Below are 25,270 nucleotides of genomic sequence, written 5' to 3'. Positions count from 1 at the left end.
ACAGTGTTATATTAACTAAACTACCCTAAATGTCTCAGTCTGTGAAAATAGTTAAAGTTCAGATGAATGGAATTTCTTTTTTTAAACCAGCAGTAATATAAGTACAACAAATAAATGCTTGCCTAAAGTTCTCTGTCATAAAACAATTCAATACAATTTTCATAGCTATACATTGGCTCCTTGTTGAAAACATTTAACTAAACTAGTGCTGATTACAAAATCCCTAGATTTTTAGTAATATAACATTATTAATTTTTTAATAAATGTCTAGTGCCATAAAAAAGCCGCATGTGCTGAAAAGTCTCTCGACGGAATACTAGTATCAGGTACACACACTGGTACTTTGCAGCAGACATAATTTCTTTGGTACAGAAATCATTTATTTGCATTAATTTCTCTAGTACTGATATTCGCAACTGCATAATTGTGTTTAGTGTAGTCACATTCTCCGTTTTTAGTTTATAAACGAAAAATAAACTCTTTTTAACTCCTATGTTTAGCTTTTTTTCATTTGTTTGTTGATGATCTGTTAGTTGCTTAATGAGACTTGAATTCACTAATGGAGGCTGGTAAATTTCATTATTTAATACGTAATTAAATAAAAAAGATAATTTCATAGTAGGTAACTATGAAATATATTGATTTACGAAATGTGAAGAAAGATTTTTTAATGTGCAATGTTGTGAGACTTTGAATATTTTACAATTCAAGAACAGGAATTCTAATACGAACTTAACACATGCTGCAGCAAAAATTTACAGTACCAAACATTTATACGGAAATGCGTTTCATGTGATTGCATTGCATGGGAAACAGTAAAAGTAATTTACATTACGTAAAGCCCTATATTGTTGCCTTATTATTAAGTTCAATTTAAAAAACTTGACGTAAGTTAATTAAAAATTGTCTCCATCACGATATTACAATACATTTCTTTGCATTTCAAGCAGTGGGTATGTTCTGTTTTTGGTGTTTGCAGTACTCTAAATAAATCAATAAATCAAATTTTTGTTCTTACCTAACTTTACCATGATGGTAATATATTTATTTACGGTGTATTAGATTCAAGAATGTTATTAAAACATAGGACGTTTAAGTTGTATACGTACAGCTGACCACGTATCTAATAAATGATGCAAGTTCAAAGTATGTAGTAGTAGAAAAGTAAAAAGGGTACTGATAAATTTTTATTTTAGTATTTTTATTTTTTTTTAATGTAGGTTTCTCAGCTGACCATTCTCACCATTTGTAATGTAGCTAATGTAGCCTAACCACTCTTCAAAAAGTTGAACTTCTGGCAATTTGATTTCTGTATAACAACACACTCTTAGAAAACATGCTCTAGAAAATCAAACTTCTTCAGGAAAATTGTAGTATTGGTCATTGAAAATGAATGAATGAATGAATGAATGAATGAATGAATGAATGAATGAATGAAGGGGGGGGAAAAACATTGTGTAAGTTATTATCAATGTTTTCTAATACAGTAGAACCCGTTTATAGTGAACCCGCCTATAATGAATTCCCGTTTATTGTGAATTTCCGTCTCGGTCCCGGCAAAATGATGTGAGGTTATGTATTAATTTATTGGATATAGCGCTCAACTTTTGTCAATGTTGATACGTTTTCCCGTGTACCACGAACAAATTTTGCCGACATAATGCACATTTATCTCAAATATTTTCATATAATTACAAGTATTTTCACAAAACGTCTATTCTGGATCACATTAACATTTTTCTCCGCAATATCACAGAATAAATTTTATTCTGTGGCAATATGCTACTCGATTGTCCACTGTTCATATTATTAACAAGTCGTAATCGAGTGGCCTCGGTAGGCTACGTGTAGCCAGAAATGGTGCTCAGTTTGGTGAAAATAAAAAAAGTTTTCCCTGCATAGTTAAAGAATGGGCGAACGCGTGTACATTTAATAAGTTATCAAAATTAAACATAAATTACCGCCAAACAAATACGTATGTACATTATAGCAAAAAATTCAATATTTTTCGTCTCATTTTTATCGTTCACGTTTCGGACATTTTGATCGAGTAAGGTTCGTAAGACTACCACTAGATAGAACTCTGTGGACTAAATTTTTCCATAGAAAGTAAGAAATTTTCGTTCCAGCTTTAGCAACTGCGATACTAAATGATACGTAGTGATCTTTGATGCGCCAGACTCGTTATTTTTCGTTTATTTACTTTTGACGGTAAAAAGAATTTCGTGTTATTAAGCTGCAAATTTGCTTCAATAAGAAATACGTACATAAAAACGGGTGAAAAACGCGTTAAAAAACGTAAGGCATTATCTGTGCGAGATAAACTGGTTAAAAAGGTAGACTCCAACCCCACTGTCCCGCACGTGTTAATATCAAAGGAACTGGGAATTGCAACATCCACATTAAATACAATATTAAACAAGCTGAACAATCTTCTTTCTCAAGCTGCGAATACGTCACAGAGTATTAAACGCCAGAAAAAAGGAAAATACGCCGATGTCGAAGAACCATTACTAGAAAGTTTGTACATGTGTAGTGTATTAAAAATAATATCTGCATTTGCTCATAAAACTGTTGCTTTGAGTATTTTCATTCGTTCTTTTCTTGGCTTAGGCCTATGTGTAGTTAAGATTATGCTTTTGAGTATGTATTGCCAATATAATACTTTTCCCAGATATAAAGTTTCCCCTCTATAGTGAACATATAAACTACTCCCTTCAGATTCATTATAACAGGGTTCTACTGTAGTTAAATTCACTTAACCACACAATTTTCCTTGACATCAAAGGCTTTCACATCTACTGAGTTTTCCATAATACTGTTGGAATAAATATTAAAATTTAAAATAAATCATAACTTTGTTAAATTCATGTTTATATTTTATTTATTCACTTGATACAAATGACTCACTTATTGGAGACATATATGAGCTTTAATATAATTCTAATGGTAAATTATCATAAATATCAGGAACATAAATTTATTCTCTAAAATTTATGTAGTTACTTGGGGTCGGATTGATTTTTAAGAACTGTACTAAAAAAATTTATATGTGTGGGCATAACTCGGCTCGAAGGTATTATTACCTATTAAAATGTCTCTACTCGACCAAACAATTTGCTGACTTGTTCATCTGCAGTAATATTGTTACAAGTAGGAAATAAGCTAATAATAATTTTTGCCTAAAATATTATTTTAAACCATAATTCCTTATCCCGGCCCAACTCTACTAGTAAACTCTTGTCTGTGTCGTCAAACTAATGCACATAATATTTTGTAAATATTGTATAGGTGAATGTGCTGGGGAACTGCAACTACAAGTAACTTCATGTATGGTGCAAAATTAACTTTATTTTGGCTCCTCTTTCTTAGTATAATCAACTTACTGATTTGGCTATGCTGCTTACGTGCTTGCAAGAAAATTTCATACTGCTTTGTTCCAATTATTTTCCTGTGGAAAAAGCACTCGTTCTTCAGAGGTTGCCACTCCTCAAACTCCTCTGTCACATCCAAAGAGGTCTTTAAGTTAACGTGTTTGCATAACTAACTGCACAATGTCATTGCAGACACAAGCGGGTCACGCAAGCAGTGGCTAGTTTTTTTTAATGAATATAATCATTTGAATAGAAGCATGTTACTTGATCAAATGGTCTCATTTTCTCGCTAATAGGTATAGTCAGTCAAGTGAGGTGCAGCATGTTAAGTCAATTTACAGAAATGTGTGCACTAATTTTTTTTACTGGGGGGGGGGGGGGGGAAAGGGGTGGTTTCCAGGTATGCAAATTAATTATTTGTCATTTGACATGAGCATAGGTGCCACCACGTGAAAGGGGCAAGTGTACCCAGCGGAGACACTAGTACAGGGCCATGATGTCGCCTGTGTGGGAGCGAGAGACTATTCCCCCATCCTTACACAACACACAATTATTAGCAAGTTCTGCAGGTCGTGCACACTTTTACTTACAACTGATCGATGGTCATCTGTGGGCTCTTTAGGTGTCCCACATGCCTCGGTCCCTGGAAAAGTATACACGCTGTCACTTTGTCAAAATACTCATGATTGTCTGGTTGAAAGGTTTTTATTAATATGTAGTCTATACGTTAAGCAATAATTGAAAGAAATTGAAGTGTTTTAAATGCCAGCGGCTCGTAATTAGCATAGTTGTGGACCAGGGCATCATTTATTCTGGTTTAGAAGTTACAAGTAGTCATTTTGTGTTTGTCATGGGTTAATTACTGGCCTTTAGTAATCACTTTTAACAGTCTGCCACCCAGAGTAGGCTTTGAAGAGAAAGAATAAGGTTTAAAATTATTAAGATAAACAGCGAATGCTGTTAGATCAGTCACCAAAATTAATGTTCTCGAATTGCAATGGTTGAGAGAGACTGAGCTGGAGTCAAGGTGGTATGATCACAGGAAGCTTCCAATTTACCGTTAGGTCAATGGTAGACATAGCAAACCCCATCAAACCCTTTCAATTAAATTACAACATAAATTTACTAATGTTACTTATGTATTCATGTGTTTAGTATTTTAAGTTTAAAAACTAAACAGCTCGAAAGAGGGTGCATTCCGAAATGTTAACTCATAGCGCCGCTCATCATTATTATAAACCTGCAAAAAAAAGTAACTCTTGGGGCGTGATAAGCACAGTACATAAGTTACACTTTGCCTTTTGCTGGATGTGATTGTGACACACACGCACAAACTCATGCTGGTGGGGGGTTGAAACAGGCCGGCACCGATAGAGGGTGATTGTTGGTGGGTGTGAGAGAGGCGGAGGGTGAGGCAAATTTGCAAATGGTAGAGCGTAGCCTGGCTGACACCAAATTAGTATGTTAATCAGTTTGTATGTCTTCACTCTTTGAGGTATAATTTTAACACAACATTTTTTAACTGATTACCTTTATGAAAATTGTTGCAAGCACGTTTGCATACTGAGTTTTAAAGGTGGAAGCTACATCCTTAGCTGAGAAGTTGGAAACTAGAACTTTTAATGAATTATTTCTATCTCAGTTATTATGCATGTGTTTACAGATATTGGGACCATCATGCATGTCTCTGAAATGTCTCCACTGCGGGGCTCCGTCTCGTGGACAGGCAAGCCAGTCTCCTACTACCTTCACATCATAGACCGCACCAAGGTACTACGCCCTCACTGGCTCTGAGTATGAGTTAGACTTTGTGACCCAATTTTTATGGTACATAAAATATCTAGGCCATTTGGTTTGAATTACTGTAAAAAATTATTTTTCAGATTTAGCTATCTCTTGCCAGAGAACAGGTTCAAAGTTATTTTTAAAACTGTAAAAATATCAATTTTCATAACCAGTTCATCTGTGTTATTTCTGAGAGAGCGAGAGAGAGAGAGAGAGCGAGAGAGCGAGAGAGCGAGCGAGAGAGCATGGGGGTAGGTTTGAGGAGGAAAATGGAGCCAAAGGTATTTGAAAAAGAAGTTAGCTATAAATATTTAGCAAATCAAAAGTTGTAAAAGTTTGATCTAAAATTAATTGTGTGATGTATAAACAAAAAAAAAAATTTGTGGATAAATGATGGAATGTAACAGTTGTGTAAATGTTACCTTTTCTTCTCTCTCTCTCTTTCACTATCTCTCTCTACCCCTCTCCCCCTCCCCCCCCCCCAAAAAAAAATATTAAATTGGAATGTAAAACTGCTTTAATTTTTTTTTGCCACTGGCTGTTACCTAAATATTAATTCTGGTGATGCATTCTCTTTTGTTTTAGTTGGAGCGGTATTTCCAGAGGCTGAAGAATCCAAAACTGAAGGTGAGCAATTCTTAATTTTTTTGGCTTCTTTTATATTTCTTCTTATTTTTTTATATATGTAGTCTTTGATTTTGGTTATGCTGAAAAGTTATTGTGTAAGTAAAGCATATCTACAGTCATTGTTTAATATTAGGTGTATTACCTTCGTAGAATAGTTAAATATGTATATTTAATTTTATAGTGTGTCTTTGAAAAGTTTATAATTTTTGCCTGTGACCTATGAAACACTGTAGGTTTAGCTGAGAGATGGGAGGATCGCAGTTTGCAACCGTAACGGAGTGTTGTGTTTGTATCCCCCAGCAGCAGCAGCAGCAGCAACAGCAGCAACAGCAGCAGCAGCAGTTGCAGCAGCAGCAGCAGCAGCATCAGCAGCAAAATGGCAGCTGCTACAACTCGCAGTCTGCGACCAACACGGCCGGGGAGGAGGACGACACGACTGCCGCGGCGACGCCACCCCGCGCCTCGCCAGTGCGGCTGTCTCGCGAGCGGGCGCGCCGGGACCTCAGCAAGCAGCTGGCAATCGACTGGAGCTCCAACAGCTCGCGCGACAGCGACGACAGCTCCGTCGTGAAGGGCCCCACGACGCGGCGGGCCTGGAACCACTGGGTCAGCTTGCCCAAGCCCAAGAGCAGCCAGAGCGACGAGGAGAGCAATGGTGAGTTCGTAGTCCTTTACTTAGCATTGTGCCTCTATTGGAATAACCATTAGTGAATGCATTACCCATTCTCTAGTTTAATTGCATGTATACAGATTGCCAAACAGCATGCTTCCTAAGTGCTTGAATAAAAATTTTTACAAATCTAAGCACTATGAATTTAAAATTACAAAACTTATGTTTTAAGAAAAATTAGATTCTGATTCCAGTACTTCAAATCTTACTATTATTAGGTTCAAAAGAAAGCTTTGTTTTGAACATGTTCACAAATTTTTATGTTTGTAGTGGAGTGCAGTGTTTTCAGATAACATAGATGATATTTTGGAATCAGTTACATATCTATTGTCAATCAGCAGGTAAATTTGTGTTTTTGGGGCAGGAGGTGGAGGAAGTGTTATTTATGTGTGAGTAAGTGTTATTTATGTGTGAGTGTGTAAGCTATTGGGTTTTGATTGGTTAAAATAAAACTGAAACCATTTCTTTTATAAAATTTTATAACACAACTATACATACATGTCATGTTAAAACTGATAAGATGGTTGATTACCTATACACAAGTTTGGCTTGTCGCAGATCACATAGAGGATTACATTACCTACTGATTTGTGTCTCAGGTATATAAAAAAATTTTCTTTTGAAGCCCGTAAGCGTACAGAGTAGCTAGATTGAAGTGAATATCGTAATCATCTTCGTAAATTATAACAGGATGTCATTGTGTAACAATTCAAACTTCCGATCAGCTCATAAATTGGTCTGAATTGCACATACATAAAAACACTTGAAGAATTTGTTGGATACAAAAATATTGTTCAAATTTCATACAAACATTGCTCTGAATGATTTTTTACTGCTTTTTATATCCTTGACCGAAAGTTCACATTAGCTCAATGGCCGCCATCTTCCAACCACAACACTTTTCCACATTGTACACAAAACTCACAAAAAAAAGTTCTTTGCTTCAAGAAAACAATTTACTTTAAAATTAGTACCAAAATGTCTAACAAAAGGAATGTTTATTACAGATATTTTTGTCCCACAGTTACACCCGAACTCACAGTGCAAGGCAAGGATTCTATCCTTGAAACAATGACTAAAAACAAATTTTAAATTCTCGTTGCAGGCCTAACACTGAATAATGCAGTCAAAAAATACTAAATGAAATGTCCAAAAATGTTTATAATCGGCACTGCCTGGACTACAGCCGTCAATTTTATTTCAACTCACTACATTATTAATTAATTCTCAGCCATCAACAACCGACATGGGTACCTCCATCCTGGAAGGAGGATGATGGTCGCATGTCCCCCACAACCAATCATATTCAAGCTTGAGACACACTTTCAAAAATCAGCCAATCAAGACACAGGTTGCAAGAAATAAAAGAACTCTGCATACAGTTTTTCTTTCTCTGTCTTTTTCCAACTTAGATGATACATTTGTACTTGAATTCCTACGTTGAGTGGTAAACTGCAGGGTTTTTTTTCTCTCCTCACTCGAACACTGATTTAATTGACCATCACATCGGATAATCATTCTTTCAGACAAAGGATAATAATAATAAAATATTCTATTCAACCTCTAACACTTCGAAATGTTTGCTTACAATTAGGTACTTGACATAGCATACCTTGTAAGTTTGTCATATACCTACATTCACTGCTGAAATTAAGTAAATTGTGTGATATATGTATCTTTTTTTTCTTTCTTTATACTTCATAGTTTCAGTGGCGTATAAATAGATAGTCACAATTAATCTAACACCATGTGATACAGTAGCAGGTTACTTGTTGTATATATCAATGACAAAACAGACATTGCAACTCATAAAATAAAAATAATGGTTTACGATTCCAGATGAGATTAACCAAAATTGTGTGTAATATTACTGAACTAAAACAAAAATCTTTGCCTGTAATGGCACTTCAGGTAGGCTGCAATCAAAGTAAACTCCGTTAATAGAGACACTACTGTATTGGGAATTGTTAATTATTAATATCCTGAAAAATCACAGGTAACATTGCTATTGTCTTGCACCATTTCTGATCTTATCCTGGTAAACAATTGTATACATAATATTTTTACATGTAGTATACTGAGTGTTATTTATTAAGTTGTATGAATATTACTATCATACAGTGCTGCTTCCAGCTGTTAGCTGGCAACTAAGTAAAAATGTTTTTTTGGGAGTTTCCTCCATATTTACACTTCCATATCATTTACAGTTTCTTTTATCCTTTTTCATCTTGTAAAAGCTAGAGTCTGAATTGTAGACCTGTAGAACAGTTCAAGAAAGTAGTTTCTTAAAAGGCACGAATTTGAAAAATTTAAGTCACTGAAAATTTAAACTTCTTGATTGTGTTAAGAAATTGTGTTCAAACATTGATGTGAGGAATTAGTGTAGTTTATATGTAACTCTACATTTTAAAATGGATTTGATAAAAAGACAACTTATGTACACACTCATGGGAATTGTAGGTTTTTATTGTTTTGTATTTTTTTCTCTCTATTTTTTACTGTTGATTTGTTTCCACACACGTTTTGGTGAATATTGACGCGTGTGCTATCTCTTGCAGTGAATGGAGAGTGTTTGTGGCGTGTGGCAGGCAGCAAGAGCCGCGCCGGCAGCCAGAAGCTGCACCTCCGACGAAACAGGACACGCGCCAGCACTAGCAAGCAGATGCTGGCCGTGCCTCAGTTGCGTCCCCCTCCCAAGAGAACCCCTCGCGGTCGCGTGAGGAAGGGCAAGTCCAAGAAGGCCATTAAGATCAATGGTCTGGACTTGTTGCACAGCCAGACGCTTCTCAGTACCTCCCCGCAAGGTGGGCCCCTGCCTTCGTCGTGCCATCGCACGTACAGTACTTTTGTATTTTCAATGAGCCTGGTTTGTCATTGGCTAGAATCCCATCGTTCCCTTGAGTATGAGATTGACCACTCATGTTTAGTGATTTATTGTTTGCGTGCTCTTCTCCTTTCTTTCTCTATTTGGAAGAAGATTAGCTTACTAAGCAATGTTTAACTGTGAAATGTGTTAAGATGCAAAATTTTTGTTATCTCTAGTAAGCATCAATGTAATTTAAAATCCACACGACAGCAAAAAAAAATATTTGACGAGTTAAAATTTTGTACATTATAATTGTTAAAAAAAAAAAAAATATGCTAAAATAAAAATGTAATAAATACACAACTAATTCTTAAGAGACCTGCAAAATTCGCGGATTCATTTCGTGATATGCTACAATTCAAATAATCATACCTCAGCGCTGCTTCTACCACTGGCTCACTGTTAATCTGGATTAATGAGGGGGCCGATTAGAGACCCTCGCTCGTAGAAGTGTCGAATCACAGACACACCCGGGGTCGAGACCGACTCGCGAGTCAGCAGCCAAACGAACAGGTGGCGTTTGCCCAGAGTGTGTAGAGTGTAGTGGAGTCCGTCCCCGGAGGTTGTTGCAGGTCTCTACTACTTGCGTTAACGAAAGTAAGCTGAAATGTGAGTGACGGGTTGTGGTGAAATGCGCAGCGCTGGGCAAGAAGCTGCCGCCGGCGCCGGGCTGCGTGGACCAGCAGCTCACGAGCATCTCGAGCCTGGGCGCCCCCGACAGCCAGGTGCACGCGGAGCTGGACATCCCGCCGGCCCCCGCCGACACCCCCTACGCCCTGCAGCTGCTGCTCGAGTCCTGCCGCACCCAGTTCATGAGCATGATCGACGCCATGAAGAGGCCCTCCTACCAGCTCGACGTGCGCGCCCAGATACAGCAGGAGAAGGTGGGTCTTGTCTGCGATGAGTCGTGAACTTTTTTTTTTCCTGCCAATATTTTCTGGTAGAAACATGTGAATTTTTTTTTTTTTTTTTTTTCGGACATCAGAAAATACCTATATGTTTGTCAGGTAAGTTGGAAGCTGCTTGCCTTTCCTTGAGACAATTTTTCTGTAACTTAATGGTGCTTCCAGCTTGTATTTTCTTGGGTCTTGACAGACACTCTGCCACATTTCTGTAAAATTGTCTCACAGAACTTTTTTTATTTTATTTATTTATTTATTTATTTATTTATTTATTCCTATCCACTAATGAAATAAATTCAACTGCGTGTAACTGTGAACATATGTATCTTAGATTTATAGGGTACACAGAGGTTTAAATTAGTGATGGGTCGAGACTCGAAAAATCGAGCGAGTCGAGTCGAGCCGGCGAAACTAAACTCGACTCGAAAACAGAGTTGATTAAGATCGTGTCCTCGAGTCTCGTCAAAGTTTAGTTTTTGGCTCGACCATAATTTTGCACAATTTCCAATCGTGAAGGTACTTATCTGAAACCATAGACTTTAAAATAAAATAAAATAAAATAAAATGTATTATTTAGGCCTACCTAGTGGAAAACCTCTGATCCAACACTGAAAACTTTGAAAATAAGGTCGGAATATTATTTATTTTCGATCGTGTATAACCGCAAACAGTGCATCCCATCATTCAATATGCACTTAATATTTCTAATTCCAACAAAATACCTTTATTTGTCCTTAGTTAGAAGTAAACTCGAATATTGCTCAGTTATCTGGAACAGTATTAACACCACCGACAGTGACAAAATTGAATCCATACAAAATAAATTTTTCAAAATAATTAGTTCTAGACACCATCAATTACCCAAATTAGAATCTCTTTCAAATCGTCGCATCCATCTGGATGCCCTGTTTGTGTTTAAGTGCTATAGTTCAAAAATTAATTGCTTATACTTACTTGATAACTCTGGTATTCGAGTCCCGCAGTTCAAAAGCCGCCTTCGATCCCTATTATGTTCCTTACACAATAATAATGATTTAATTTACAGACTTATCTCAAATTTCAATAAATATGAAAATTTTATTAAAAACTTCAAATTTTAATTTTTATGATTACCCTAATATTCTGAGTAATTTTATAATCCTGTTTATTCTTCCAATTTTAGATCAATTAGTTAAAATTATCTCAGTTGCTGTTTTGTTTTGTTTTGTTTGTTATTGTGTCGTCCTTTATTTTCCTGTGTAGGTTGTATTTATTCGCTTGTATGTGCGTCTTTTATTATCCTGTTTATGTTGTATTTATTCGTTTGTATGTGTCGTGTTTGTATTACTTGTTCTGTGCACACCTCTAAAGCTTCGGCTGTTGGTGTGCATGTCACAAATTTTAATAAATAATAATAATAAATAATAACGGAATTAAAAAATGTTCTCTAGATTCAGTCATGAACAAGACCGCGAACATTGTTTATATTTGGGCAGCTTTGGAAGTAAATAATATTTACTACTAAACACTAGATAGCCGCCATTTTAACTCAGGGCCAATGGCCTATGTAAGTCATCTTACAGCCAGGGAATGTTGCCACTTTGACAAATCGATATCAACAATAATTGAAATCTCCAACCAGTTTTCCATGGCCGAACGGAAAATTGAGGCTGTTGATGTTTGTGTTTAAACTTGAAAGTAATATTTGCGTCGCCGGCGTCGTATTAATCATAAACGGTTTAGTATTAGTGGAATGGATATGTTTAAACGGCTTGGGACGTCACAAAGTGACGAACAGAAATCAAGAGCAGAGATTTGGTAATTTTTTGAAAAAATTGATCATCAGACAGCTATATTCAAGTGCTGCAAAAAAATTTACAACACTCCGTCATCAACAACTTCAAGTCTGATTCGTCACTTGGATGTGCATTTTTACTTAAGTGTCAGTATGAAGATAAAAAAAAAAAAAGACAAAAAATCAAAATGTGTAGTGCAACCTTCAATAATTATATTATATTGAGAAATATTTAACTTATATTTATTTCGCTCATCATTCTGCCACTTGAACCTCGACAAATTTCCATGAGTTTGGCTCGAGTTCAACTCGAAGACAAATTTCTATGAGTTCGACTCGAGCTCGACTCGAAGATAAATTTCTTTGTTTAACTCGAACTCGACTCGATGCTGAAATAGGGTGACTCGACCCATCACTAGTTTAAATAATAATTTTTTCATCTGTTTAATTGATTTGAACCTGTATTTACTGATAATCTTACGACGGTACTAAGGAACCCTCGTGTATGTGTGCGTGCAGGACCGGAACCAGAAGCTGCTAAGCCGCGGGGCGCAGCTGGAGAAGCAGATCAAGGTGCTGATAGACGACAGCGTGACGCTGCTGAAGGCGCGCATGTGCGAGCTGGGCATCAACGCCAACTCTCCCGGGGACCTGCTGGCCAAGGCCAAGGAGATAGTGCTGCGACACAAGGAGCTCCAAGCCAAGTCCACCAAGCTGCAGTCGCAGGTGTGCCCCCCCGTCCCTGTATGGTCCCAGCGATACTCACTGCGTGACAGAATGTTTTCATTTTCAGTAGCTATTTGTACTGCCAGATGACAGTTTTGGAGGCAACACATGCTTGTAACTTGGATGATTATGTATTGGCCATCTTATTTGAACCGACTACCCACTTAATGCCTCTGCACTTAACCTTCTTGAAGTCTGGTATGCAAGGTAGTTACGGCTCAAGTCTAGTAAAGTAACATTTTAATTATAAAATTCCTAGAATTTTCCTTATGAAATCAGTGTCTAATTGCCTAACTGCTCGTTAAAAATTGATATTGCGCTATGAATGACGCTGTGCTTGTGGTTTTTTTTTTGAGGCAAGGGGGGGGGGGGGGAAGTAGGTGTTCTAATATGCTTTTCTTGGTTAAATTTCCTTCTCAGAAGGCGTCTGCTATTAAAATAAATTTAAATTTGATTCTGAATACTTGTCACTTTCTTGCCAGAGATGACTGAACTCTGACTTGGTGTGAAAAATGGCATATTTAGACATGAGGATTCCGAGGAACTGTGTGGGGTCATAACAACGAGGTTTTACTATAATTTAATTACATTTTAATTTAATAATATGGTTATGTGTTTACAATCTCTAAAAATAGTTGCTGATTTACTGTTACTCTTATTGTTTCCTTCAAAGTTGTAAATATATAAATTTTTGTTATCTATGTGTATAACATAATTAAATGAATTATTATTACAGTATTACTAAGATCCAGTTACTATGCATGCTTGTTTGTGTTGCAGGTTAGCACTATAGAGCAGGAACAAGCCGCACTCGTGGCTGCTCGTCAGCAGGAGGTCGCAGAAAAGTACCGCAAGGTCGGGGCTGACAATGGGGAGACGCAAGCACTTACCCAGGAGTACATCTTGCGTGAAATCTCGGCTACCTTGTCCCTCCGCAAGAAGCTCAAGAGCAAGATGACCAGGCTGGAGTCGGAGCTGGCCGCCATGTCCAAGAATGCAACCCCTGCCGTGCCGCCCCTTCCCGCGGTCCAGCCGCCCGCAAACCTACCTCTCATCGCTGCTGCCCCGAAGCCTGCTAGGAAGTCCCGTGACTCCCGCTCGCGGTCGCAGGACTGGCCTGATGTTCCGGACGTTGCCAAGATCGTGGAAAATAACCCTGAAATCCTTGCCCAGAAGATTCTTGAAACTGGCAGGCAAATAGAAGCATCGGCAGGTAAGAGGGGTAGCGAACCAGTTAAATTTAATGGCCATCATCACCACCACAACAACAACAACAACCACCACAACAACCATCATAACAACCATCATCATCACCAGCAGCTGCACCAGCCAGAAGACGGCAGATACCATGCGAGACCCTATCAACCACAGCCTCCCCTCCCCGCTCCCTCGCAGCCACACAGGTCCCAGCAGATGGTGCGGCAGTCGCAGCCTGTACGCCAGACACCAGCCAAGCCCATTAGCTTTACCAGTAGGGTGCAAGAGCCACCCAGGGTGGCCAATTTCGAGGACCGTCTCAAGACCATCATAACAACAGTGCTAAATGAGGATCATCAGATACGACAGCAGCAACAGCAGCAAAATCAACAGCAGCAGAATCAGCAGCAACAACAGCAGCAGCAGCAAGTGCAGATGCAGTATTCTGCCCCGTACGGGCAATCCGTCTACCCTACGCACCCGCGACGGGAGAAGTCTCGCCAGCCCGACTACACTCAAGTGTCCCCGGCCAAGCTCGCTCTTCGCAGGCACTTATCTCAGGAGAAGCTCGCTGCGGCGTCTGCCCACCAGCTGGCGACATTAGGCCAGGGTGAGAAAGTAGCAACGCGATCCATCGGAGACCTGGTCAGCAGTGAGATAGAGCGCACCCTCGAAATTTCCAACCAGAGCATCATCAATGCTGCCGTGGACATGAGCACCGTAGCCACCAACTCGAGCCTGCTGAACCGGAACCCTCCGCCGAGACCGGAGCGCGCTCCGTCCCCCCCGCCCCCGCCCGCCGCCGCCACGCCCAACCGGGCGCCCGTCTACTCCCCCATATCCCGTCCCAGCAGCGCGGAAGGCGAGGGTCTGGCCTACCCCCAGCACCGGCCGCGGACTCCGCCCCAGCGCTCGACCGTGCTGTACCCGGCCTCCTCCCGCGCCCCGTGTCGCTACGAGGCGGTGCAGCTGCCCCGCGCCGACATGAAGCCCTACCACGAGTCGTACTTCTCCGACCTGAAGGCGGAGCCCGTGGAGGGGCTGGCGGCCTCCCTCCACGCTCGCCTCATGGAGGGCCAGGTGGTGAAGGTGGAGGCTCCGGACGAGCCGGCGCGACTCCCCGACTGCGCGATGCAGCCTCCGCCCCGGGACTTCCCCGTGGAGGGCGTGGTGAAGGTGGAGGTGGCGGAGGAGCGGCCGTCGTGCGGCCTGAAGCGGGCGTCCCCCGTCATCCAGGGGCCCCTGCGGCCGCCCAAGAAGCAGCACGTCTCGGACCCGCCCGAGCCGCCCCCGCTCGCCGCCACGGAGGACGCCCTCGGCAGTCAGCCGGAGGACGGTGAGTGATGCTGTAGGGTTGGAGCTGGTTTTACAATTCCCCAAGATCCACGATAATACGTAATTCATTAATATACTTCTTTGTTTTTTTGAGCGGAAGTAGTAAATAGAGCCATTAAATCATTCTTGCAGCTAGAAATCTATTAGAATTCTATGGAGAATACATTTTTCTTATTTACAGAGAAAATATGTAGAAAAAGGTCACAGGTATTTGTGTGGTTGGCATAATCAATACATAAGTTTTATAAAGAATTGCCCTAACTGATTTATCAGTATTTAGTAAGCCTGTGCGAATATTATAATTTTTGAATTTGAATAATAAACTTCGTATTCAATTCGACCTCGAATACTAACACTTCGAAATAACTAATATTAGTTTGCTTACAAATATTTTATATTACATACCTTATGAGTTTGTTGTATATCAACGTCAGTGCTGAAGTTGTCATTTGTGTGATATAAATACCCTATTTTAACATTCTAAACATGCAACAAGTGTTTTTTTCTTTTCTACTGTTTCACATAACAGTTACGGAAAAAAATCGTGTAAACTATTAAAAACCCGGCTTATTTGTCATTTAAAACTTGAAAAACTATTCTTATATTTAAATATGATCTCATTTGATCACTAATATGGGAATACAGCATTTTTAAAAAGGATTCATGTTTTAATGAAATAGATTGCAATGGATTTCATTTTATTTTGCGGTTCGTGTAAATTTTCTGGATAACAGGTTGAATTTACGGCGTGATCGTGTGAAGCGCGCTTTGGTTATTTGTCTGCTTTATCTCCACCCCTCTTGCTCGCCACTAGACATCTTGCCGTTGACGCGTCACATTCTTCAGCCTTGCAGTCGCCACCTAAGTGCGTGGCTTTAAAAATAGAATTCCGTCCTTTCTTTCTTTTATCAAACTTCCATTAGTTATCTGCGCCTGCGACTTCACAGTTACAGCATCACTGGTTGGCTCAAAGACAAAGGCTTCAAGGCCTAGGTATGCTCGAGTCGAATAAACCAAGCCTTTGAATATACATATACTTGTACGCATTTCTTATTATTTAGAAAATAGACCAAATCTATTTTTTCCCGCCATTAAAAATAACAATGTGCACTTTTTTTTAAAATATAAATTCTCTTAATTAATTTGTTGGGACATTTTCATTAACGAATAACAACATTGTTTATAACTATGTTAGGCCTAGAAAGTCAGAGCCGTCTTTATACTTGTTGCTAGTTGATCGCGTTAATAATACACAAATATTTATAAACTTGTTTGGTATTATTTCAGTTGTGACACGTTTACAAACACTTCATGTTAGTTATTTTCTATCTGACAAATAGTAGGCACTACCGTATTTATTTCCGAATCGCTAGGACAGTTTTATTGTAACTTTTGTTTCAGTCAGATTTCGGGGTATCTGTCTGGGAAGGGGGTGGTGATGGTTTGAGTTTAATCCCAATTTTATTTTCTAAAAATGTTGACAGGTTTCTTTAAATGAAAAAAGTATAGTTTTCCAGCGACTATTTCATTTGAGGTGTACGTGCATTGCCGCACTCCTGCTTTTTTATAAGGAATTAAATTGTTGCGCTACACTAGCGCCGCCTGTTAGCAACATCCCGAACCAACATGGCCGCCAGCAGACAGCCTGCGTCGACAATAGATAGCAGCACAATGCTGTGCCGGCCGCGGGCCAAGTCGAGTAATCGATTGCGGGATAAGATGCTATACTTACGTGGCGTGGTAGGGTATTCTGGTTATTTTGACGCAATCGGTGATCGCATACGTACTTGTGGGGGTATCGTTTTAAAGATAATTCACACATCTTCTCACAGAAATTAAGATTTCGTTAATATAACCTGTTATTTTCCAATTATACAGGTTTAAACACAATTTTTATGCAATTTTCGGTTAATTTTTATTTTTTGGGGGCCAAAATCTGTCCAATTCGGTTATAGTGAGGACACGGTTATAGCGAGGATCAAACCCGGAACCATGACACCTCGCTATAACGGGACTAGTGTAATTATATCATAATTTAAGTATTTTAACTAACACTTTGATAAAATTATTGTAGTTAACCTAACCAACCTTTCACTTAAGTATTATTTATCTAATCTTCCAGAACTTGTTACACAATGTGGAAAAAAAAATTTGTGGGATTTTAATTTTCATTCTTACTATTTGAATTTTATTTTCATATTCGTGAATAATTTGGTATTCAAATTCAAATTCTATTCACAGAGGCCCTGTATTTAGTACTCGCACGTATACGTTTTGTGACCCCCCCAGGAATTGACCCATCACTACTCTTCACCACATTATGTTTAATCTGAGCTACCACCCAACACTGAGCCTATCAATACCTTGTACAGATGCTGACATATGCCCTTCTCTTCCAAGAAAGACAAATATGCCCATATGACATAATTTCCACCCATCACAAAATTCCACAAAGATATAGATAAATACTGGTGCATGACAAGTCACGAGTCCCTTTTCTCATGCTCAAGCAACATTGACAAAAAAATGAAGAATTATGTCAACATGCATTTATGAATCAGAAAAAATATACCAGCAATATCCAAAAAAAATTTGGAAGAGCTTAAAAATTTTAACTTCACAAATAAGACAGGCAGGTAAAAATAACTTTTATGTGGCTTATGCACCATAAAGCAAGCAAATCAGAAAAGCATGAAACACATTGCAAATGCACAAATACTTCTCAAAAAGAATAAATATGTAGCTGTTATTTAAATCATAAGAGAAAACCGAATTATAGTACTGAATGTGATCAGACAACATAAAATTGCTTACTACAATTTAATTTTAAGATGCCTCATCTCTGTCATCTGTAAAGAATTTCTCCTCTAATTAGTACATAGCTATTTCAAATACTTGGAGTGGTTTGTGTGGTTGCCACTGCCCTTTATTCTTGTGTGCATGTATCTTGTGTTGTCTTGTGACTCCCCTACCCTGTTTTGTTTCCTCTGTGTATGCATCACTAACCACAGCTTACTCTTTCCTTGGACATTCCGTTGTCTGCACGAGACACTGTCACGTCTTGTTCATTTTCATGTGCCCACCACGTTGCTTTGCTTTAGAGAAAGGGCTTTGGTACTAATCTGTTACAATAAATAAAGAAATACTGCTTTGTGAGAGTATCTGTAACTGCCCAGATAAGTTAGTGTAAACCTTGATAAAGGAGTGGGTGGGAGGGCATACTTGTTTAAGTATGCTGTAGGCTCTTTTAGCAACTGCAGAAATATTGTTTTCTGAACCAACTTCTCTGTTCAACAGGATTACATTGTAGATTAAATGTGTGATATAGTATGTTTTTATTTGGAGTTCCATATGTATGTTCCTGGAAGTGGTTGGCTAAGAAAACTGGCAACTTAAGTGCATACATTATTGCTCAACCTCAGCCAGATGCACCCTTGTCGAATATTTCTCTTTGTACTGCTACCATACCATCCTCTTCATTCTTCTCTATCTTTTCTCCTCTTATTCTGTCTTCTCTTCTTCCATCTGTTGAATTCTGCTGTCCTTCATTCTTTACTTCTACCTCTGTATCATACTCTACTTCCTCTTACAGAATGGAAAGTTTGTGGCTATACCAGTAACTCATTATGATTGAAGCAGATTGTAATCACTCCTAGCTGTCATGCAGACCTTCCATCCACTTGACATGCTAGCTCTGAAGATATTGTTTACTTCCTAGCAGCACCCCACACATTCTATTGGTCATTGCAAGTGCTGAATATCTTCACTCAAAGAATTCAAATAACCAGGTTTGATGTGTGAGGTTGGGCATTATTTTCAATGATTTGAGTCTTGAACCCAAAGTAACTCTCTTTAAAGGTTCATTTTAGTATGTTTCTCATCTCCTAATCACTAAGTGTAATGGTGGAACTAAGCCTGAAAAGTGCATGTTTGCCAACATGTTTTTTTTTTTTGGCAGATTTCCATTCAGAACATATTTTTGGAATCAAAGCTGGTAGATTTTCCCTCTATAGCCAAGTATAACCATGAACGTGCAATTATCCTATTTATTTAATAGATGTATCATACAATTCATTTGGTATTTTCTGTTTGTCTGTTTAATCTATAGTTTTAATTAATCAGTTTTATTATTAATCACCATTTTAACAGTTAAATCAGGATTTGGTAGTGTTCTTGATTCAACAGGAATGGTTTATGTTATTTAGATTTGGTTCAATTTATCACAGATTCTCATTTCCTGCATTAGAAATGTCTTTTATTGTATAAAAACAGTTGAATTATTACAACTTTTAATTGCAGTTGCATAAAATATATTCTCAAACTAATAAACATACTGTTTCACGCTTTTCAGCAAAATTTTATTACTATAAATGTAATTACACTAGAATATCATTGTGGCAGGTGTTTTTATAGGCAGGTTTTTAACTAGGGTGTAAATAGTATTTTCATTGCAGTTTAAATATACATAAAATTTATGTAACATCACTTGTTACTTTCATTTATTATGTTTGACATATTTTAAGGTAAAATATTTTTTTCCAATAGATGCGGGGCTGGCACATGCAAGTTTATTTATTTGTAACTTTCAAAATATACTACCCTACTTTATAAGCTCTCATTTATAATTTTTAACTGTAAATGAATAAAGTAATTTATAATTACATTTGTAAAATAACACATAGATTTTGTATCAAAGTATGTAAATCAGGAAAGTTAAGATAAGCATTTTCTTAGAGTGTGGAATATAATAGAATTTTTATCAAAGTTGAAAGATCAAAGCCAAAGTTTGGGAATCAGAATTGTCATATTTTATAAATCAGCTCAATGCTACGAACAGGGAGTAAAGTGAAGCATTTTTCTACATTTTTTTTTTTGTTTGTAGAAGAACCTTTCATAGTCCTTAAAGCCCTCTTTGCATAATGATTGCATGTTTTATTTGGTTACGCGCTGTCAGGATAATGGACTGGAGTTGGTGATGTGGACACTTGGACGGGGGGAGGTGTGGTGGTGGTGTTTGATCTGCTTGTGTAACACAGGCTACTGGCTGCTCTTTGCAGCACTTGCCATCGGATAATTGCACACAGTAACTTATATGATAATACTAAACAGGAATTCAGCATAGACAAAGCTGATGCCAACATTTTAAGAGTTGCCTGAAGTACTGAATAATTTAGCAATTTCTATCTTGGCAATTATCATAACTAGGGCCATGTTGATCACCACAGATCTGAACTATTGCCCTTTTTGTCATAACGATTGTCGCACAGAACAGTGCTGTCGTAAACGGGATACGTGTGTTGTATGGAAGTGAGGAGCAGCCATCGCCTTGTGCCTTGTCTCTGATGTTGTAGTTGTGATGAGTAATTGTGCTGCTTTGCATCCTCAGGCACTTCTGTTGTCCGTGCACGCAATCGCAATGTCGTAGCTAGTAGATTGGGTCGCTTGTTGAGCACACACTAACGTTCCTTTGCTGCCCACATCAGGTAAGTGGATCCTCTTAAGCATTGTTTATTATGTAGGATACTGTATAGTTGGGTGAGGGCTATAACTGTTCTTAGTCCTAGTTCTGTTAGTCTTTTTTTCTAGTTATTAGTGTGTACTTTTTCATGTTGTGCACTTCTTGTTCGTGGTAAATGCTGGATTCAGGGTTGTATTTTATGTGTAAGCAACAGTGTCTCATCACTTGTAGAGAAACTAAATTTGTTAAAATAGAGGACTGGAAAACATTTTTACTCAAACAGTTGCTACATATAGCTGATTAAGGACTACCTATGTAAAGCTTGCATTATTTAAAAAAAAAATTTCACTAAACTTAAATAGTAGTTTGTAATATGTCATTTTGATAATATATTATGTGGAGCTTAATGTTCTAAACTTAAATACACCTGGAAAAAAAAAACATATTTTAGATTTCAATTGTTAGTTATGCTCATAAAATAAATACGGTTATGCTGGTTTGATTTAATTAATAAGGTGGTGTAGTTAAACATTTTCTATCTCTTGGGGTTTGTACTTTCTATGCTTAATATATCTCATAGCACAGATACATCATGCTAATGGAGAAAAATAACTGTCATAAATACATATACTATTCCCCAAGTTTGGTCATACTGATTGACAAGCTTCTGCCAACTAGTTGCTCAATGCCAGAAGATGAATACTGTTCATGTGTTTACTTCCATTGCTTGATTCATTATCAATTTGGCCAACTGTTTAAATCCAAAAACTTGCAGGTTTGGTCATTTTAACAACTGTATTTTGTGTTCAATACTTTTTTGTAAGTTTTTTGCTTATAAGACTCCAAAAAATGAACCTTCTCAATTTTGGGTAGACTGTTTTATACTACTTCAGACACTTGTGTCCATAGTGAAATGAGCTTTGTTGGAAGTCCAGTATTGGTTAAGAATCATCGTGATGAGTGAAATGAAAGTAGGTTTGGTCTTCATGGTTGAAATTATTTTGCTTCATGGGAACATATCATTTCATTGGTATACTGCTAGATGAGACAGTCAAAAAGTGGCCAAATTGAATAAGTTGACGTCAACCATTTTTTATGAACAATATTTTAGTTATTGAGATGTGGGTCAGAAAAGCAACATTTTAAGTCTTTGTCTACTGATTGAGATACTGACTAGGGAAGGTTTTTTTTATATATATATATATACGTGTATATACTTCCGCCCTATATTAGGTAGATAGTAATTTCATTTCATTTTTGCTACTTTTTGACGTGGTCACTTTTTTTCTGACCTAATGATTTCTGGTCTCTCATAATAGCACATCTTGTAGACTGTGAACCAAATACATTTAGCTTGTTCAGGTCCAGATCCAGAGCAACAAAAACTGTAGGTTATTAAATTTTTAAAAAAAAATTGATTTTAATATTAATGCCGTAATTCTTGAAGTTTTTTTTTTCCATGGGCACTTAAGTGTCTCTAGACAACTCTTGTTTTTAGTGTACTTAGTGTTAAGAGATTTTCGCGCTCTCCATGGTGATTAGGACTTAGAACTAGAGATGTATAACACCAACACTGTTTCTGGTGAACTCTGGAGTAATCAAAAACCTGCATTGGAGTTGAACTGACAGTTCATGGATGTGGCATATGCAGTGTCAGGTCGGAATGTATTTTGTCCAGGGACTGGAAGTAACGCGCTACTAGTAAAAACGTTACTTGTAACAGTTACTTTTTATGGTAACGATCGTGGTAACGCATAATATTAAGTTTTCAGTAACTGTAACTGAATTACATTTTTCTGCCTTAAAGTAACGATAATTGTCGTTACTTCTTGCGTTACATTTTTTAAATGTATTTCTTATTTGAACAAACAACGATTTGTTAATTTTTTCAAACCCAGAACGAAAATCCCGACAAGCATATTATTTGCGATGGTATTGCTTGTACTTGTAAAACTGCTGTTGGCTAGCCTGCGCTCATATTTTGATTGTCATTTATTTAATATTTGCGACATGCGGGTTTACTGCTGTGCTGTTTAATTAATTAAACTACCTGTGCACATGCGCGAAAGCAATGACAGAATCTAATGAAGCGAGAAGCCGAGAAAGCAGTCCAGAATTTTCGTTGCCGTGGCCTTCATATTCTAATTTTTTTCGAAGTTCGGTCGAGTGATAAAAATAACCTTATTGTGAAGTGTTTATGTGGTTCTGCAAACAATTTTGTAGTGTAAACTAATTACTCAATGTAATTTAAGGCCTATTAAAAAATTTTCAGTTTAAATAAACATATATCTTTACTAAACACAATATGTTTTATTAGCTTTTAATTATAACAATAATACGTATCACATTTTTAGTTTTTCACAAAGTAACTGTTAAAGTAACTTACAGTTACTTTTCTCAGAACTGTAACTGGTTTATTTTCAGTAGTGTAACTTGTAGTTGTAACAGGGTTACATTTCCAATGGAGTATTTGTAACTGTAACTGAGTTACTTTTTAAAAGTAACTTTCCGGTCCCTGATTTTGTCGGCGACATACCTTGTATATATATATAACAGATTTAATTTTAGGTGGTGTATATTATTTTTGTTTGGGGTGTGCCACTGCACTTCCCCGATCCTTTCCCTAAATTCACTTCTAATGTACAGAAACTGTATATTGTTATTAATATGTGATGTGCTCATGTAACACCAACCTAAACCTAAACCATTCTCACCATGACTGGACAATGGAAGCGTTGGAGAGGGGCAGCTAAATGATGGCGAAGAGGGGTGAAGCTTGCAAAGATGAAACGTTTCAGGATACACCATATTCATAATAGTTATAAATTTTAGTTTTGAATGTATTTTTTGCTAATCTCACTCCTCCCCTTTCCGTCATACTTCTCACCATGTTGCTGGTACTTTCTAACTTACAGGGGCCATCTCACTGACTTCTGTAAACCACATGATGCCAAGAGTAGAAAAAGATTGTGTAATAAAATAAAATAACTACGTACACAGTTTAGAACAGTCACAAAGTAATTGATAAATTTTATAAAGCTTCTCTTTTTTGGTTTCACTTCTATGTCACCATCTTCAATTACCAGACAAAACTCTTTATAAAAATCATATTTGCATCTGTGTTACTTAACTGATGTGTTTTTTGTGAAACACTGTCATTTATGAAGTATGAGAGAAAAACTGTTTTCATTCTTGCAGCATCTATCTCGGACTATGTTGTGACAATGATGTGTAAACTTTCCTTAGCAGTTTGGTTTGGTTGTAGAATAGATTATTGAGGCTATTGTAGCTCTGCCACATGAATTACCTCATTCTGCTCATGATTTTGATGTAGCAAAATAAACATTAATAATTTTTTTATGTAAATGTGAGCTTCACAGAAAAATGGTTGAATCTACACAAGTAAATTTAAGATTTTGTTACCAACTTGCACAGTTGTGACTTGGAAAAAGGTTAAGCTTTACCGTATTCCAATTGATTAACTTCTCAGTTTGATATTCCTCGACCGACTGCAAAATGAATGGCCGTAAGCTTTACAGTACATTATGCTAAGGAGGCATCACAAATCAACACGTGGGTTAAGACGTGCACGATGCATGTTGCCAGACGGGGAGGAGGTGAAGGCGGACCAGTGGCAGGACAAGATAAGCAGCGGCTTCGACCGGCTCATGTCGTTCGCGTCGACGGAGCTGGACAAGAGACGCCGCAGCACGGAAGGGGAGGGGTGCAACACCAGCCCCGACAGCGGCATAGGCCACGGCGACCCCCCTCCGGTGAGCTCCGGCCGCGGCGCCCGCCCCTTCAAGACCCCGGAGAGACCCCCCCGCGACTCCCCTCCCGTCCTCGAGTCCCCCCTGCCCCCGCGCACCCCGTCCCCCTCGTCGTTCAGCCCCGCCCCCCTGGACGGCCCCTACAGCCCCGTCCGCCCGGAGAGCCCGGACTGCCGCGAGCAGCACCACTTCAAGAAGAAGTTCTTCCACCGCGACGGCTGGGGCCAGTGGGCGCCCGGCAAGAGCAAGTTCCGGCCCAAGGGCAAGGACTACGACTGGCACGGCCGCACGCCCGTCCACGCGCGGCACCGCTGGGACGAGGGCCTGCCCGGCGATGCCTGGGGCACCACCCACTGAACCAGGTTGGTGCCAGCATACACTCATTCTCCTCGTGAACAGTCAGTCGCAAACTTATAAAATTTAATTATTCCGATAGAAAAATAAAAATATTATACAATAGATTAAGAAAGGTGATTATGGTGTATGGGCACCATGGAATTTTTTTTTTTTTCCAGAAGTTTTAACTTTTTGGTGCTTCCTGTAACAATGTTTGAAACTTGACAGTTTCTTCCTCGTAGATAAAGAAACTTTTAACTGGTCGGGACCGGGAAAAAGAGATGCGTGTCGCAACGTTACGCTAATGGACATTTCATTGCAAAATTGTATCTTGGTCAGGCACTTTTTATTTTCTTTTATTTATTTATTTAGCCATAGTGTGTGAAATGAAAGTGTCTCGTGGTGTTGTTGGATAAGAAGGTTAATATCACGTTTAAGTGCTCATTGAAT

The 25,270-nt window shown here is 38.3% G+C and overlaps 1 protein-coding gene across 5 annotated transcripts in view; it reads left to right on the top strand.

Annotated features, from left to right (window-relative positions):
* Positions 1-25,270, top strand: part of LOC134530269 (histone-lysine N-methyltransferase, H3 lysine-79 specific) — a 141,386-nt gene that overhangs the window by 110,467 nt on the left and 5,649 nt on the right. Inside the window, exons 8-16 of one of the 5 annotated variants that reach the window (XM_063364973.1) lie at positions 5,038-5,144; positions 5,745-5,786; positions 6,087-6,441; positions 9,015-9,260; positions 9,962-10,206; positions 12,518-12,724; positions 13,505-15,257; positions 20,643-20,739; positions 24,321-24,408. In XM_063364973.1, the coding sequence (XP_063221043.1) occupies positions 5,038-5,144; positions 5,745-5,786; positions 6,087-6,441; positions 9,015-9,260; positions 9,962-10,206; positions 12,518-12,724; positions 13,505-15,257; positions 20,643-20,716 (3,029 nt within the window). In that variant the 3' untranslated portion in view covers positions 20,717-20,739; positions 24,321-24,408. Of the gene's footprint in view, positions 1-5,037; positions 5,145-5,744; positions 5,787-6,086; positions 6,442-9,014; positions 9,261-9,961; positions 10,207-12,517; positions 12,725-13,504; positions 15,258-20,642; positions 20,740-24,320; positions 24,847-25,270 lie in introns of those variants that run through there. The other 4 variants (XM_063364969.1, XM_063364970.1, XM_063364971.1 and 1 more) reach the window with 4 other exon arrangements.

Source organism: Bacillus rossius, chromosome 3 (assembly GCF_032445375.1).
Source record: "Bacillus rossius redtenbacheri isolate Brsri chromosome 3, Brsri_v3, whole genome shotgun sequence".
Taxonomy (NCBI): Eukaryota; Metazoa; Arthropoda; class Insecta; order Phasmatodea; family Bacillidae; genus Bacillus; species Bacillus rossius.
The sequence above is the reverse complement of the archived record's forward strand: the minus strand, read 5'-3'. Positions and strand labels throughout refer to the sequence as shown.